General features: G+C 40.6%; 1 protein-coding gene across 1 annotated transcript in view; it reads right to left on the bottom strand.

Moving 5' to 3' along the window:
• The window catches only part of cntln (centlein, centrosomal protein), a 107,310-nt gene that overhangs the window by 15,974 nt on the left and 72,776 nt on the right, over positions 1 to 18,560 (bottom strand). The window contains exons 21-25 of the mRNA XM_008422824.3: positions 15,287 to 15,413; positions 13,837 to 13,974; positions 13,179 to 13,364; positions 7,104 to 7,301; positions 743 to 817 (exon numbers count right to left, since the gene is read on the bottom strand). Of these exons, the coding sequence (XP_008421046.2) occupies positions 743 to 817; positions 7,104 to 7,301; positions 13,179 to 13,364; positions 13,837 to 13,974; positions 15,287 to 15,413 (724 nt within the window). The remainder of the gene's footprint in view (positions 1 to 742; positions 818 to 7,103; positions 7,302 to 13,178; positions 13,365 to 13,836; positions 13,975 to 15,286; positions 15,414 to 18,560) is intronic.

Below are 18,560 nucleotides of genomic sequence, written 5' to 3' on the forward strand. Positions count from 1 at the left end.
TTTTAACAGCCAATTATATTTATTTTAAAAAGAAAATGACACTTTTAAAAACAAAACAGCCATTTTGGATTGAAAGGCCACAAACAAAAAAAAAGGAGTTTGCAGTTTGCAAAGTCACTCAAACATGAAGACTCAAACTTTTGGACATGCACCCTGTGGTCTCAAACTAAAATGTAAGTGTTTGGTTGTAATGATAATCATACAAACTGCGATGTACGAGGGTGGCAGCATCATGATGTGAGGCTGGTTTGCTGCAGGAGGGACTGGTGAACTTCATAAAATCACTGGAATCATGAGGATGAAACATTAAGTGGAAATATTGTAGCAAAATCTAAAAACATGAGTCGGGGAAGTTAAAGTTTGGCCATAAATGGGTCTTCAAAATGGGCAGTGATGGTAAACATCACCAAATGAGTAACAAAAGAACAGAGTCTGGAGTCGCAAACTGACCCAAACATTCAGAATAATTCAGCGTCAGACAGTAGCCGACTTAATGACTTATTTAAAAACTTATTTTCAAGTGCATTTCTTTTTTAGTGGAAACACCACAATTGCAAAATTGTGTTTTTTCTACATTACTGGAATGTCAACAAAGTTTTGTGCAGATTTGTAATGGAAACGTAGCGACTGAAAACAAATACTGATGTGCCTTTTGTCATAGCACAAGTCAACATCTGGTTCCAGCTGTGTTCACTATGAAGACGTGTTTGACCCAGTAGAACAGGTAAGTATTGCTGCTGACCTTCTGCTGGAGGATGAAGTTCAGCTGGTCCAACCAGACCTGGTCTCTGGACGTCTCTGTGCAGGTGGCCGACCTCTGGAAGCACAACAGTAAAGAGACGCTACTTATTTTTACTGACGGGAGACACAAAAATTTACATTTTGCTGTTGTACTAAAGGCCTTGAGGAGAAAGAAGGTGTGAAGGAGTGTTGTTCGATGACGCAAATTACCACAGAATCTTGCATCAACGTTTTAGGATTTTATATCTACGGGCAGAACTGTAGCTTCACAACAGAGGACCTTGAAGCAATGCATCTGCATACTGAGCAACTTTAAACAAAGCTCTCCTTGTTACTGCCAATAAACAAGGTGAAAAGTAACTGCACACATGCACAACTTAGCATTTATGCAGAAACTGTTAACTTCAAACCTCCAGTGTTGCTGCTGAAGATGTGACAACTATATAAAATGTTAAGGTTTGAAATGGCTGAAGATCAGTCGCTGCAAAAACACATTTAAAACTTTTCAATCCATACAAAACAACACAAAGTTAAACTTGAAACTTTTTCCCTACATAAACTGACCAGTTTACAAGATTCAGCTGATAAACAGACATGAAAGGAACCCACAATTAGTTGTGACAATAAAATTTGAGAAACATTTATTTCAGATGTAAAAACAACTGAAAAAATACTGTAAGCCGTTTAGTTTTAAGCAATATGAATTAAGTACAGTCACACTGACGTCGCTGTAACATTTCAATTTCAGCCAGAGCTTCAACAGAAATGAAGGAAAATGAAGCTGATGGTGAACAAACAGAGAAGAGGAGAGAGTTGGACAAAACGGCTGGTGTTTGTGCTGCTGCTTAGAAACGCCAATCCGACAATAAGCTGTAAAGAACTCCAGTTTCTAACTCAAATATATTAGAATAGTTTGTTTCAAACACTGAAAGGTTATTCACCATCACTTTAAACATCTCCCAGTCCGTTTTGATTTTGCGTTAGCGCCTCCTGGTCGTGTTAGCTCCAGCTAACATGAGCAGCAGATCACAAGCCGATCAGGTTGGTTTGTTTCCACAGATCTTTCATGAACAACAACAAATGAAAACGTGGGAGTTTGTTTTATGGGCTCGTCAGCCTCCATGACCTTCAGGTCCTGTGTTTTGTTTACAGGCTTGAGTCCACTGTAACCATAGCTACAGCACGCATTGAAAAAATGGCAAAGTCCGTTAGCGAAAAATATAAGAAACAGAATTTAAAATTTTTGAAGTAATTGTGAGTTTTTACATATATTAACCCAAGTCATTTGTGATAATAGGAAAACAACAATATATTCAGACCAACATGCTCAACTGGTTGAGAGTCAGAGACAGGAAATCATTCCTGCATTTGGGATCAGAGCATAACAACGTCCAACTCTGAGTTAACTAAACTAGACTCATTTAAAAACACACATTTCCATAGACATTCCTTTTTTATTTTATTTACATATTATGTCATATTTAAACTATTCATAATTTGACTTTTATTTACATTTTTGTAATATTTTAACTCTTTTTGAAGGGAGTAACTGGATCACTCCAGTGTTTCTGATTCTGATATCCAGTCGGCATCATTTCACCTCCGTGGTTTAGGACCGTCTCTGTATGTCTGCAGCGTTATGCAAAAGCCAGCTTTTCTGAAACTTGGAAGCAAGTTGGGAGAAGGAAAAAGGAAGAACCCATAAAACTTTGATGATTACAATCTTTCAAAAATGCCTAATGGGACATTTCCCTTGGCTCCGGACTGAGCTCTACCAGTTTCCTCCCGGTGTATAATCTATGGCCGCTGTATTTACTTTATCAAACAGCTGCATAACTCTCCTGATACAGCTGACTTCCCAGGGTTTGGACACAGAAGCTGCGAGGGTTTTCCTTTTGGACCTGGCAGTGAGACGTTTTTACCTGCGTGTTTATTGCTCCAGACATCTGCCACTGAACATAGTCCTTGGATCAGGGTTGTTTTCACACAGCCACACTGGAACCTGGGGAGGTTCAGATGCTTTTTGTTGCAGCTTGTTTACCGTTTCAGATCATAAAACCAAACTGCAACAAGAAAACACATAACCTTAAATTTACTTGAGTAAATTTATTTTGATCTGATGGAAAAGTGCTGCACTAAAAACAAAACTGAGGCAAAGCAGGTCGCTTGTGGCTGAAAATCTCAGTAAACGTGCGTCCACCCTTGGTAGACATATAACAAATAACTGACCCTTCCTCTAACATTAGGGTGTAGAAACAAACTGGTCTGGCAATTAGAGCCTTATTACATCTGGATCATTAACTCCACAACACGTTACCCAGGGAGCCTGCAGCCGCTCAGGTCTGTGCTGCGTTGCACACCGTGGAACGGACAGAGGCAAAAAAACTAAATAAAACAAAAAACCAGGAGAGCAGCATGATGTAAGAGGGTAAATATGAGCGGAGCGGGTATTTCTCAGCACACATCCTCTGCATGCATGCAGCTACGTCCCATTAACACTTTGGTTAAGAGAGGCGGCTTTAGTGCAAACTTTTAACTTCTACACTGAACCAACATACCAACACTAATCCTCTGCAGCAAAGACAAAAAGACAGATCTTAAAACAAATGTGCTTATAAAACTTAACTTATGTCTAAAGATCAACAAAAAAACATTAAAAATCACTTTCTATTGAGGATTTAGCACAAAAAAATAAAAAGGACAGACAGAACAGTAATTTTGTTCCCTTTGTTCTGATCAGAATCAAGGATTATAATTTAAAGATAAAAAATCTGTTATCAGATTTTAGACACGAACAAAGTGACTCTTCTGGAAGCTGATTAAAGTGAATCTATTCTCACCGAATTCAGACTCCAGCAAACAGTAAAACATCAACATGCGCTTAAAAATATGACAGCATGTATTAGATGGGCTGTGCATAAATATTAAACCAGTATGTATAATTTTGACCCCGTGTGGTTTAGAGAAAACCAATCCTTCATTTAGGACTGGGAACCAAATTCTTACTTTTAAAAATTATTATTTCATTATTATTTATATTCATTATTTCATTCTTATTTCTTTTGAAATAAGAATTAGGCAACACAAATCAGAATTACATAAATTAGTGAAATAATTAATAAAAAGACAAACACAAACCTCCAAAGTAAAACAATGACATTCCTCCTTTACTCCATGTTTTATAATACTCTTAAAAGTTTATTTGTCATATAGAAACTTTTCTTTTACAATGAAAAACTTACTTTAAAAGCCACTTAAAAAGGTAAAGAAAAGTGTGAAATGTAAACCAGCCTTATAAATATATCAACATATTATCTACAAGTACCAATAACAGGATAAAAGAAGTAAATAAATATTAATGTTACACAATAAATAGTGCAAATAAGAATTGAGTAGCAGATTATTGGTAGTGCAAATGTAAACATGTAGTCAGTTCACTGTCTGATGGAAAGAAGGAGTTTTATTCTAGTTGTTCACATCAGTCATGGCTGCATTTTTACTTCCAGAACATTTTGTAGATTATTCCAGGATTACAGGGTTTTGCCAAAAACTGTCAAAGTCCAGGGAAAATTTTAACGTTTCTAGTACATTTACCTCAGTGCACTTGAGAGAAAACTAACTTACAAGGAACTTTTCAGTGACAAAAATCTGCTCGTTTTAAGCCAATAATTTCTTAATATTGATCAAGCAGTACTAGGTCTATTGGCAGATTATTTCACTTACAACATGGGAAAAATGTCTTGTTATAAGTGAAATAATATGCTAAAGGACCAAACACATCATCATCAATATTGAGAAATTGACTTAAAACAAGTTCATGTTTCCTGCTGAAAAGTTACTTTCTCTTATTTCTAGTGTACTCAGATATTTGCGTTAGAAACTAGACCAGAATTACTTTGTACGATTATGTGTTGTTGCAGTGTTTGCATGAAAAATGCAAGTTCATAACACTTGGAATATATCATTCCACTCCAAACAGTCCCTTATGACATAAATATGCAGATGAATTCGCGGCACAACGTGCAGCCCTAACGGCGAGCGTATGTAAACTTCTGACCAGAACCGATGAGAGAAACTTGGTCTCAACCTGTTCTCTGTCATACAGGGGTGGAGCCGCTCGGCAACGGCTCCAAATTGGTTTCAAGTGTGAGTAAGTGCCTGGTGAGCTCCTTCTAATCTAGTGATAGATGAGGGGAAGTCCCCAGAGATCCCAGGCTGATTGTAACACGGCTGTTAATTGATGACTTTGTTGCGAATGATCTATGGTGGAGAGAGGGCCTCACCAAGTTGGAAAACAGTTGGAAACACTTCTGCAAGCGTCCAGCAGTCAATAACAGGAGCTTCAGCTCGGTGACGGCTTTGATGCCAGGAGCAGAGCTGCACTTTGTGAAAACTTGGAATGAGTTTCCAGATTGAAATCAAACGGCTGTAAACACGGCGCCGGACCTTTCTCCGGGCCTCATCGGTGCGTTTTGTACATTTCACCAACATCAACAAAGCTCAGACAAAAGCAGACATTACTGGAAGAGGCACTACTGACAAAACACTACTAGAAGAACTTGAGTGTTCAGTCTTTGCAAAACATCCTTAGAAAAGAAAAGATACTGTTGGAATTAATAGTACATATTGGAAAAAAGAATAAGAGAGACATGAAATGGTGAAACAAAAGACATCCATGTTGTTGCAACTCCTCTGTTTTTTCTGACAAGCTTCAACCCCAGGAAGACTTCAACAATAAAAAACACAATATTCTTCATCAACCTGTTTCCAGCGTTTTCCTACTTCGGCTGACAGGATCCAGGATTCGGGCTCATCACTCACCTTTTTGTTTACAAAAATTACACCTCAAATTTCCAGTCGGACTGAAATTCGGGGTGTTTGCCGGACGTCTAACTGAATTTATCTGCCTGTTTTGAAGAAAAAGGTGTGTTTAGGTCCATCATCAGCAAACACAGTCTGGATCTGTGGACCGAGAAAATGTCCGCTGCTGTGTTTCCTGTACATGTCTGTTCAGTCGGTACAGAAGTAATTTGGGATTGTACCAAACATGAAGTTGTTTCATAAAAAAATATATAAATATATATGTCAATAAATGATTAATAAATACTCCATCAAATAAAGAAAATACCATATAAACAAAATAAATATCAAAAGCTCATTTCGTTGGGTTCATTTATTCATTTCAAGAACTTAAATGAATAAATATGTATATACATGTAAATACATATGTACATGTACAGCCACTATATGCCAAGTTATGGAGGAAGAAATTATACTCTGAGATTAATTATAGATCTTGTCACGTTCTTACTTAGTTGAAGACATTTGTTACCATTCATTTTAATATTTTCTTCTACTTGTCATAATAGTCGTGTCTGTGGCTCTGCTCCTCTTTTCCCTTTTCTCCTCATTCCCAATTATATTTCCCTCGTAACAACTTTCTGAAATAAAATTTTTAGTAGGTCAAATTGGTGTTTAAATCCACCAAACCTCTGAGTTTGTGTCGTTCTTAGATCACTGATAGAGAAGCAGCAGCTTCAGCCACTAAGGGATCCAAACTGTGACATTTCTGGAGACGTTTTGGGCTCTTGGCAGCAGCTTCGTGCTTCTCATGGTGCACATGTCTCTCCACAGCCTTAAGCCCCACAGTGCACAGCTTTTTTGAAATGAATGGGTTTGGCAACAACAGTCATATGAGTTGGCAAAAGAAGTGATCCAATGGCAAAGATAAATCTGCACTTGGACGTGAAAAAGCTAGCTAGCTAACAAGGCTATGTTAGCAGCTGGTTAGCAGTAGTCAAAACCGCCTAAAGTCACAGAATGAAGTAAAGTGTCTGACTGCAACTCAAACTTTTGACAAAATAAATATTTAAGACCTGTGATTGACGTATTTATGGGCAACTTGGATATTTTAAAATAAATTAAAGACATTTTAAGGCCTCAATTTTAGATAAATAAATTAAAGATCTTTTAAGGATGTGCAGACACCAGTCCTCTTATGCTCTCTAGGTATGTTTTACAAAGTCGTCAACCTCATGATTTGCATCATTTCTGTGACTTAAGAAACAAAGTAACTCGCTGAACATCCTCAGAGTAGCGAGTCCACATTGTTTTTAAGTGTTGACTTTTCTCCCTTTTCACCCTTGAAGTCAGGAGTTCATTTGGAGTTTCCTGAGGTCACGGCATACATCACATCGACGTTGACGGTACGGTATTTTTTCAGGTTGTAGGCGCGAACGCCAATCAAAAACTTTCAAAATTTTATAGCAGGAAAACTCATGTGTCGAGAGCTCTGTAGGTTCTTCTAAACAAGACATAGATCCTCCTGAAGTCAGAATAAAAATGCTGTCCTTTGGCCTTACCTGATCCGTTTCCATTATATCTGCCAGATCATTCTCTGACATATTGAGGATGGAGGCAGCGATGGACTTGGCTTTGATCATGGACTTGGCTGAGAGGCTGCTCTTCTCCGCCACAGAGCTGGCCTGCCTCTGCCTCCTCCTGCTCATCAGCTGCTGTTTGACCTCTTGAACGTCTAAAAGTATTTCACTGGCCAGGGTCTGAGAAGGGAGGAGAAGAAGAGGAAAAAAGAGGGAGGAGAAGAGGATGATGAAATGGATGTAGAAAAACAAGAGGGATAGCGCTGCCCGGCAGATGAATAAATGAAATTGATCAAGCATGCGCCAGAGAGGCCTAGTACATTATGGAGGAATATTGAGTTTGACAAAGTCAGATTCTCCCCGGTTTTGCCTCACACTCCCCTGTAGGAGTGTGGACCTCGGGGTTTGTTGCCCCGTTGATTGAAAGCTGAGGGAACACGGCTTTGATATTAAACATACCCTGAGTTTCTCCGAAATCTCCACAGGCAGAGAATCACGCTTTGGAGAGGGAGAAAGACGGAGCGCTATGAAAATACAGCCATTCATTTATTTATTTGCTTTCTGAAACGTCTTACAGTACAACAGGGCAGCATAACAGTGTTAATAATTAAGCTAAAGAGGGGCTGTCTCAAATGGTGCCCGAGTGGGCGGCGAGCGAGACGAGGAAGGCCTGGGGTGGCACGGCTGTCAGGCACTAAATGGGAGTACGCTCTAAATACAGAGAGACAATTAAATGTTAAAACTGCCACTGTACACTAGGAAGTCAATAAAGTAAACTCCCCTTTGCTTCATTTTGAGCTTATTGATCGAGGCAATAATCTTCTGCATCATTCCCCTGCAAGCCGGCTGAAAAGCTGACCTTGGGTGGATTGTCAGGTGAGAGAAAGCTGGAGACAACAGAACTCAGAGAAAGAAAAGCACCGGCAACAACTTGTTCTGCAACAGGAAACGATATAAAGAGAGAGGCTGGTTTACGCTGCTGCTGCTGATACCAACACAAAGTCCAGCCGAGGGACCCGAGTTAAAAGGTTAATCTCACATGCAGCAAATATTTCAAATCTTTTGAATTTCACACACATGTACCAGACGTGGTTTGCATCATGAGACACAAAGTAAACAGCATCTCCCATACTCTGTTAGAACATACAGAAAAAGGCAGCTTACGTGGAATTTCAGACCACAAATCCTACATAAACTGCTATAGGCGAACAACTTGGTAGACAAAGCAAAAGGTGTGAATGAACTGAAGATGCCCAATACGCTACAATCGCTTCAATTTGACTAGCCGTCAGATTTAATTTCATTTTACACCAAGTAAAAAAAATACCTGGGTTTTTTTCACTTCTGACAGTCTGGTAGACTCAATTTGACTCAACATTTGTTACATTTTCAGCTGCTGCAGTTCACTTTCAACCTGCACTATTAAACAAACCCTTCGAGCAAGCTGTTCTCCTCCTCGCCTGTGGGGGCGCTGCACCAAGAACCAATGAAGGAAACAACACTAAATCCTCTATAGACGACATGAGTGCAACTTCCTACTTCAGGAAATGTAAACAAAAATGGAGTGGGATCAGATTTTAGCGATTGTAGAATATCTCTCATCTTTCTCATATATTTAGGGCAAGACCTCCACATTTCTTTTGGTTGTGTTTACCCAGAATGCCCTGTGCTGTCGTCCATTTCCTGCTCTTGGAGCGGTCTCTGGTTGTCTTGGCGTTCACATATGCATTGAATCGCACCAGAGTTCACTTCAAACAGAACGATATCTAGGTTTGTATGCAGACCAGAGTTAGTAGCGTTCTTGGAATTTCAATATGACGACGTCCTTAGATATTATTTGTTGTAGCCCTTATGATCATTTTAAGATTTCCTTTCCATCAGCAAGCACCTGCTTTTAATTTCATCAGTTTAGATTTGCAGGCGCTACATGGAACATTGATTTTAGATGCATTCTTTCATGCGTGTCTTGTAAAATAATCACATTTGTACCACATCACTGTTCATGTGAGGAGCGGCCATATTGAATCCAGAAGTCGACCTTTCAAGTCGTAACTGGGTTCAGTCGGAGTTGGTCCTGTGGCGTTCCAGTTGACTTTTCTGGCTGGGAAGTCTGAATTTCCCAATGCAAAGTCCAACTGCAACGCAGCATTAGTTCATACTGGGGATCTGAAAGCCACCTTCAGTCTTTTGAGGCCTGTAGATGCTATTACTTTAGCTACTGCAGCCTAATATCTACTGAAGCATTTCCTCTAAATCTTTGGCTAAATGAAAAGTGTCTGCACATTTTTGACAAAACATAAACCTTTCTGCATCACAAATGTTAACATATACTCCTGAGGTTACTGGACAGATTGGAAAAACACAGAATGATGACAGGATGCAGCTCTAAAGCATTTAGTTTTGGTCAACAGAAAACATAAGATCTGTTTGTTACAGGAAACACAGATCACAGCTTTGCACAGCGTGTATAACACAGAGCACATTCTGTGTGTGAAAGACTGTAACTGCAGCCTACCTTGACTTGAACTTTTCCAGCAGGCTGTAAAAGTTTCCTAATTCAGAGTGTTTCATGACAGAGAGGTTAAAAGCCCAGAAGCATAACGCATAATGTCTTTTTAAGTTGCCGTCTTTGGGAACAGTGGAAATTCTCTACAGAACAATTGCTTTCTCACACATTCACTGTTCATGCAGTTTTATTTTACAAGTTTTATTAATATAAAAGTTCACAATGGATTTATGCCAAGATGTTTCTGCAGAGTTCAAACAAAACCTGGGAGAGACGGAGGGAAGGATTGGATGGATGGACGGACGGACGGATCCTTGTTTCCTCTGACAGTAAATAAACGACTGATATCAACATGAGCTGAATGGATATTTTAGTTTAACTGGGAGAGTCTGACTGGCCAGTAACCGGTGTAGCTGACCGAGCAGAAAACCAGTTAGTTTAACTGGTGAATCACCGTTTGTTTCCCTTAAGCAGTGCTACATTGAAATAAACCAATAAATTCATAAACACAACGAGCAGAACTCATTAATTAATTATGCAACGTCCTATTCAAACAGTAATGCCTAAATATCCAACAAATGTAACCTGTTCTGCTCTACAGAAACCTCCAGAAGATCACATTTAATTGGCTGCTAATCATTTTGATACATAATAGATCAGTGTTTCAGCAGAAAACACAGCGCAGTGCAGAAACTGACCATAATAATGTGTTTTTCAGCGAGGATAAAAAGTCGAAGCTTTCTTTGGAGGAGAATAATCTCAGCATGTGTATCTGTGTACTGTGGATTGGTCGCAATACTCAGGGCCACTGTTTAGCAGTTCAAGAGCGGTGCTTACAGCCTGGGGCGTGTGCAGGGGCCAAAAGGGTTTGCTGGCACACAATAGAAAAACACACACACACACACACACACACACACACACACACACACACACACACACACACACACACACACACACACACACACACACACACACACACACACACACACACACACACACAGAAAGAGAGAACAAAAAAATAAGCTCATGAAGACACTGAGATCTCTGCACACACAAACACACACGCAGCCCTCCGGTCCTGATCAATACATGACAAGAGTAAATCTCCTCCGGACGTCAGGCAGTCCAATCAAAGGGCTCGCTGTTCTTATAGGGGATCACAAGAGCCGGGGGGAGACAAACAATGATGTGAATCCTCAACAACAAGACGACGGCCTCGGCAGCTCGGGGTTATGGGAACGGAGGAGACGAGCATGACACGCATTTCTGTACAGTAGCGCGTCGTTTCCAGGCTCCGTGTGGATCCGTGGTGTCCAAACTTGTTGCCATGAGGGTTAAAATCGTTATGATGAAAACACAGCGGGCCAACATTTCTAAAACTAACTTTTTGTGCCTGTTTTATTTTATTTACGCTGAAATCAAAATAGCCAGACTTTTGCAGAAAACGGATCAGTAGATGATTGTAGACAGAAACGTAAAAAGCGTCCAGTTTAAGGCAGATCCAGGGTTTGATTGTTTTCTGAGTTGCAGGATTTGCTTTTCAATAAAAGCAGGTCAATAATTCTGGCTCTAGTTACTCTAAAATTACAACATTGCAAAAACTTTGTTAGTAAATAGGAATTTATTTTTTGCCTCTAATATTATTTTAAGAAGATGTTATTTATCTGTAAAAGATGGAAAAGTGTCCATCTGTATCAACCAACTATGTTGGTCAGATTTGCTCAACTCGATGTTGGTTGAAGGGCCGCTAATGGCCCCCGGGCCGCATGTTGGACACCTCTGGTGCTTATTGATTAATGATTATTGTACATGTTTCACACTGAACAGAAAACTATTCACACCATTGGCAGGTTTAGTTTTAAGATCATCATCATTGGAAATTGGATGCAAAACACAATGAATATAAATTTCTTAAATAATTTAATGTGCTTTTATTTTCGTCTTATTAGAAAATATCACATCAAATGTAAATTTTTTGTTGTATTTTGATGGTTTATGTTTAGTGATGAGCTCCAAGTTTATGACAGTGGATGGTCTCCTTGCCATCACCCTAATCTTTTCCTTCCTTCACAGATTCAAGGCTTATGAATACTTCTGGGCTTAACTATGATGTTTGACATCTTTGCATCATATTTGCTCGATATTGGTGAAAATATTAGATTATTTGGGTAAAACGCAGTAATTCCCTGCAGGAAGTTAACAGTGCATTCTGTCCATAATCTGTCTGCCGCCTGGTGTGTTTGTGAGCAGAAAACTTCCACCGTTGTTATCTATCTGTCAGCTATTTCTCTTTCGACAGACAGGTGTGAGCTGAACTCAGGTGATGGACAGTCTTTATCACTTTCAGGCAGATTGACACAAACACAACAGCGGGTGATGAATTAGGCCCAGAGAAGGAGAAGGGCGGCTGCTCCAGATGCTCAGATTTTCTCCATGGTGGTCTGTTTCAGCCAGATACTCGCTGCAGAAAAACACAACCTTATATCTCACCGTCCAACGCTTCTCGAAACATTAATAATATTTCTTTCTATTTGCTAGAACAATAAGGAACCTGAGTTACACACAGTCTCTCAGGGTTTGGTAGAATTAACATTTTCTGATATTATCCTGCAAGTTCGCACAATAAGATGTTGCTTTACCATTTAACGTTCTTTTCTCATGACGTTGTAAAGTGTACCAGTCACTCCCACAGCATGACGTTACCTCTACCATACCTCACAGTTTGGAAGTGTTCTCAGGTGTGCATGTTTTCTGCAATATGTTTTCTGTAATTGGTTCTTCCTCTGTGAGTGGCGTTTCAGCCCATGTCAGAACACGGCTCATTGTGGATCATGACTCTCTGACCAGACTCGGCTGACATTTTTGCGAGGTATTTTGCTTCTGATATGCATCAAAACACTCCGACTCCAAAGGAAGCAATATGAGACTCTCTAAAAGAAATACTCTCTCCCATCATTTTGGCTTTCAGCAAACAAAAATAATTCAGGTAGGCAAAGGTTGAACTAAAACACAAAACGTTTAATTTGGTTTAATGTTAAACAGAGAGAAAAAATGCAGTCTTTTCATTCATTGTATGTAAATATCTGGTTTTAAATGGAGATAGCTAATGTCATGAAGGTGTTAAAATTCAAACTGTCCACCAGCTAAATACAGAAACACATCTTTAAAATTAGATCTCAAAGCTTCCTAGTGGAGATCCCAGTAACTCTGTTCAGCAGGGGGAGACGCATCATTACTGCTTCTTCCTGCTGGAGTCATGAGATCACACAACTCTGCAAAAATCTACAGTCAAACTTTTGATTACTTGTGTCTGGATCAATCGATCTCCAGGCTTTATGAAGGTCTGAGTATTTTTCTTTGGACTTTGTCTACGTTTATAGTCCAGGATCTGAGGCTTCTTAGATGAATGTTTTTTCTGAGCCATCAGGTCTCAGCTAACGCTGCACAGACAGAAAGCTCCTCAGCGCTACTTCGTTTGTGTCAAACAAATTCAACCTTTGCCTAATCACTTCTAAAACTTTCTGAAGCAGACAAGCGGCTCTCTGCTGTACCTTGATGAAGCAGTGCAGCTGCTCCACCTGCGAGCCCGCCTGGCCCAGCCGTCTCTGAAGCCGGTCCAGGGCCTGGGAGCTGTGCTTGGTCAATCCCTCCATTTGCTCGGTGGCGGTCTGTTCCAGGGCGGACAAGGCCTGCTCACCGGCTCCAACACGCGCCTGCAGGGCCTGGATCCGCTGCTCCTGACAGAAGAAAAATAATCCACAGAATACAAAAAAATAATCCACAGAATACAAAAATATCCTGATCATATTGTTGATAAAATATGATCAAGATATTAGCAGGAAATATCCATGTGAAGACCAACCAAACTAAACAATGCTGTGCTTTTGTGTCCATTTCTATACCGAGCTTCAACAGAACGACTGAATTAAATGTGAAAGAGTCAGCAGAAAGTGTCATACAGATAAAACCAGATGTTTATATACACTGAATAAAAAGACACATTTTTGTCTCATTGTCTGTAGTTGAATCAGATCAAACGTCTCTTGTTTTCAGAGATGTTTGAAATAGTCCTAAATTATTTCTATTTGCTAAATGCATGAAAAACTTATTGAGAGCATTTTTTAGAGATTTTCTTTTGCAACTTCCTTCAGATTCAGAAGTTCACATACATTTGCTCAGTAGGGATAAGTATCTTTGGTGGTTTCTAACCTTTTTCTCCATGTCGTCTTTCAGTTTTGCACAGGACGCCTCATGCTGGCCTTTCTCTGTTGTTGCAACATTTAACCTCCTCTTCAGGGATTCAATCAGCGCCTTCCTGTTGGAGGCTTCCTCCGACAGCGTTTTCACCTGGACGGACAGAGAGAGCAGTTAAATGCACATAATTTAACTTTATACAGCATACCGTTCACCCTCCAAAGTTTAGGTTTTTGTTATCTGAATTGGATTTTCTTTGCAAAGCTTAAATGTGAAGTGTGAGACACATTGGAACTCACCCCTCTTTACTTTGACACCCCTAAATAAAATCCACTACAGCCAATTCCCTGCAGATATCAGTTATTCAGTTATTTATGATTAATAAATAACTGACGGTATGATTTTTGTTTCTTTCTCTACTATTTGTTCCATGACAGAATCAATAAATATGAATAAATTCTAAAATATGATGAAGTGCATTTACTGTGTGCAAGTCAATGATGCAAATCAAAACATTTTAAAGTTTACGGCATCCTGAAAAATCCCATTTGAAATGTTTTTCAAGAATAATATGTGTGTGTTTGTGGCACTGTGAATGCCAGGAACGGGATCTTAATCATAATCTTTATTGTTATCAGAATACTAATACAAAAAGTCCATATCATCCACTTCTACATGTAACACTTTGATAAATGCCAAGTTTTCCAGCTCCCATCATCTTGGCAGCCATTTTAAAACGGAAATTGTTTTATTTCAGTTTGTGGTGCAACATCATAAAAGCAAAATAAATAAATACCAACATCTAATCCATTGGTTCCATTTTTTACTCAAACATTCAAGTTTCTTCTCGCTCACTGCTGTTTGCTCCTCTAAGTTTTTGCCTGTTGCACATAAACGGGTTCAGCACCACCAGTGGAACCGGAGCCAGACTTTGAGAGCTGCTGCTTAGAATAAAAACACATCCATGCATTTAAATATCTCAGACATCTAGATTTAGATCCAAGGAGGAACTTGAAGCAAGACTTGGAAACTGCTGTTTTCAGAATTTCTCTATGCAGTGTGATGGAGAATCAGCAAACATTTCAGTCCAAAGAGCTGCACAGCTGGCAGAGAAAACAAAAACCCTGCAGCTGTTTTTCTACTGAAAGGTTTGTCTACAAACTGTTGACTCAGTGCAACAGCTTTCACTCTTTTTTATTATTTATTGTAAAAGCAACAGCTGTAATGACAGCTAATGATGGTTGTTTGCCTCTGTGTTGCCATGGCAACAGGTCCAGGGTGTCCATTAGGGACACTAAGAATAAATTTAATTGAAAAACAAAAAAAGAGAGTCCTGGTCGTTACCTCGGCTCTGTGACACTAAGGATGCGTTCACCGTTGTAGTGGCTCTAAATATGGAATCAGATGGTTTGAAGGTGTTTTGTGAAAAGAGTTCAACCGTGATGAGACAGAGACGTCTGCCCACCTTCTTGTCCAGGTCCTCCACTTGAGCCCGGTAACTTCTCTCCATGTCCTGCAGGACCTTTAGTCTGGTCTTCAGGTCCTCCACCAGCTGCCTTTTCATGGCCACGTCTCGCTCAGCGTGGCTCACCCTAAAAGAAGATGCAAAAACTTAACACAGAGAGCGACAAACACACACGCACACACGCACACGCACACGCACACACACACACACACACACACACACACGAGTAGAGCTGGCAGACGCGGCGTCCCAACGCGCTGCATCAGCCATGACAGCTCATTATGACAACTAAATACACTGGCATGCTGCTTGGGTAAGTGGAGGGGCGTAAAACGGGGATGCATGTATAATTCTAGCTGGCATATATTAGAACAAATGCTCTGGCACCGAGCGCCGCTTTAAGTGTGACTGGGGAGTCCTTTTTGACAAACGGCGTCTCGAATCAGCCGCGACAGCAACGCGGCGTTTTAATGTTTATCATTTTACAGCTCAGACACATAAATGCTTCAACAGGGAGGCTTTCTGCGGAGGAGGCCGCTTACAAGGGAGACTTCCTGTTTGTTTCAGAGGGATTTCCCATAAGGCAGGGCTCTGCAGCCTGTACGGTCCAAACAGACGATTTAACCTTCAGTCCTGCTAAATAAAACCCGCTTAGAGCCGCCAACATCACCTGACCTTTTAAAATATGACAATTTAGAATTTTTAAAGGGGCAGTATTATGTAAAATCAACTTTTTTAGATTTACATCATGCTATGATGTTATTCCCTCATAAAAAAAACCTCAGTTGCCTTAATTCCTTCATGCATGTTTGAGAAATCCTCTAATCTCCATGATAACCAGTCAGCTGTGCAAAACACCTGGTTGGACTTAGCCCCGCCTTCAGGGCACAGCTCCTCCTCCAAGCTGCAGTTTCCAAGCTGTTGCCTCCCAAAGTGGCCCTCCCACATTCGGCTCCTTCAGACTAGCCAGTACCAATTAGCAAACACCAGGTGGAGCTACTTTTAGTGAGGTTCTGTTGTGGAAATTCAATGCCATGGAACCTGGATGATCCATTAATCATCCAGGTTCCATTAATCATCCATTAAACAAAGTTATGAAGAGATGTTCTGAAAGGTCCAAAGAGCCACTTGTGGCTGTGGAGCCGCAAGTTGCAGAAAGACAAACAATGCCTTTACGTTGTAAACTGTTTACCCCTGAACTGTAGCAATCACGCAGCGTGTGTCACTTCCTGTTTCAACAATCCTCTCTATTTACATACTTAATATTCTTGATTTCTTCTTTTAAGTGGTCTGAGTGTGTTAGCATGTTTTATTCTGTTTTCATAAAAGCCAGATATAAGGCATTTTCATGGTTGTCTAAACCTCAGGGAGCTGGAACAAATAGAATAAAGATCATAAGGATGCAGTTAATTAAGTGGATTTTTTTAATTTCAAAGATGTAGTGGCTTCTCTACTCTAACACACACACACACACACACACACACACACACACACACACACACACACACACACACACACACACACACACACACACACACACACACACACACACTCAGAGTGTTGTGTGTTTTAAATAAACAGATGACGCAATGATCCGGCAAATGCCTCCATGTGAGCAAATGTCCCCGTCTCTCTAGGAGGGTGGGCTGGTTAAATAAGTGTGAGCTTGTCCTATTGGAGTGACATTAAATTAAATGAGAGCCGAGTCTAGCCTGGGGACGTTGGGGGAGAGGGGAGCAGCGCTGGCTGGTTACCCCATGGGTTTGGCCATTAATGAGAAAACCCATATTGAACCTTTCAGATGACTCTCTGCTGTTGACTTAAAGACGGAGAGCAGCAATAAGCGCCTTGCAGCTCCCCCTGCTAATGGCAATTAGACCCACAACATTTATTCTAGATGTTCTTTTTTTTTTTTCCTCCCACACCCCAAAAAGAATAGAGGATAAAAAAGAATGAGCGATACGCGGAACTTCTGCCGGATCGTATGATCTCTATTTATGAGCGTTAGCGGGAGCGAGGAGACGAGGAGCCTCCGACCGCATCGCGATCGCTCGCACGTTTGTTCCCTTTGTTCTGCGCTTGTTGCCGATATTGTTCATCAAACATGCGTGTATTGTAATAACAACAGTCAGCGGTGTGCGGAGCGTTAGCGAGGAGCGAGAGAGCACTTTTCTGTGTATGTTGTTAGGAGTGAAGACAGGGTGGATGTTTCATGTGGCTGATAGACAACAGGGCTAAAGATGAAAGCAGCAGCTTCATAAATAAGGCAGGGCCATAGTGCCGGATATTGACTGAGGACATGCCGGTGTACTTTGAAATTCATTTCTTTTTTTCCTTTTTTTCACCCCCCCCCCCCTCTTCTTCTCTTCTTTAAGGCGAAGCAGCCTTGCTCCCTGTGCGTGTGCCGAGATGTATATTTCAGAGACGTCTAGACATGTCTTTCATTCTGAGAAGGAGTCCCTCCATGGAGGAGCAGCAGGCCGAAAACTTACATCCAGAGTTGCGTTTGAGCGACAAAAAGATGAAGGAGAGGCAGCGGATGTCGCGAGAAAACGGAGCTGTGATCCTTGGCGCTTTGGTCGCACGCAGCCTGCGCCCGGCTCTGATCGCAAGCACAACCTGGATGTATTATTGAGAATGTCAGGCAGAGGACAGAGCACAGCGGACAAACACAACCAGAGGAAAGCCAAGTAGTTCTTTGTACCTTTCTGAAAGTGCAAATGCAAGACGTGGGTCAGATCTCAACAGTGAATCGTCTACAGCGACGCATGCGGACTACGAAACGCAGTAAAAGCTGAACGGAGTGACTCGACAGGGGCTGATTCGTCTCCATTAGCAGATCCTGCGCGGTTCCTCTCCGTTTTCGTAAACATCGCAAAGGCAGTAAAAGCCATTTACTGAACACAATCGATTAGATTGACAGCTGACTGAATTCATTGATTCGCATGTGATTTACGTGCGAAGGCCGGACCTTACAAACTCCAAACAACAACATGGCAGCCAACGCAGTGGACAGGCGGACATGGCGTCTGCAATCAAACTGCAAAAACACAAAACCTTGCCAAGCATTTTTGGTCTAATTTCTAATGCAAATATCTTAGTACACTTTAAATAAGATAAAACTAACTTAAAAGGAACTTGTTTTATACCATTAGTTCTTCATAGTTGTTAAAAAGTACTTGTTACTAGTGGTACTTTATTGTTTCCCTTGTAATGAGACATTTTTTCCATGTTACAAGTGAAATATTCTTCCAGTGGAACTGGTTTTTGCAGA

The sequence above is a fragment of the Poecilia reticulata genome, chromosome 1 (genome assembly GCF_904066995.2).
Source record: "Poecilia reticulata chromosome 1, P_reticulata-male-v2, whole genome shotgun sequence".
Lineage (NCBI taxonomy): Eukaryota > Metazoa > Chordata > Actinopteri > Cyprinodontiformes > Poeciliidae > Poecilia > Poecilia reticulata.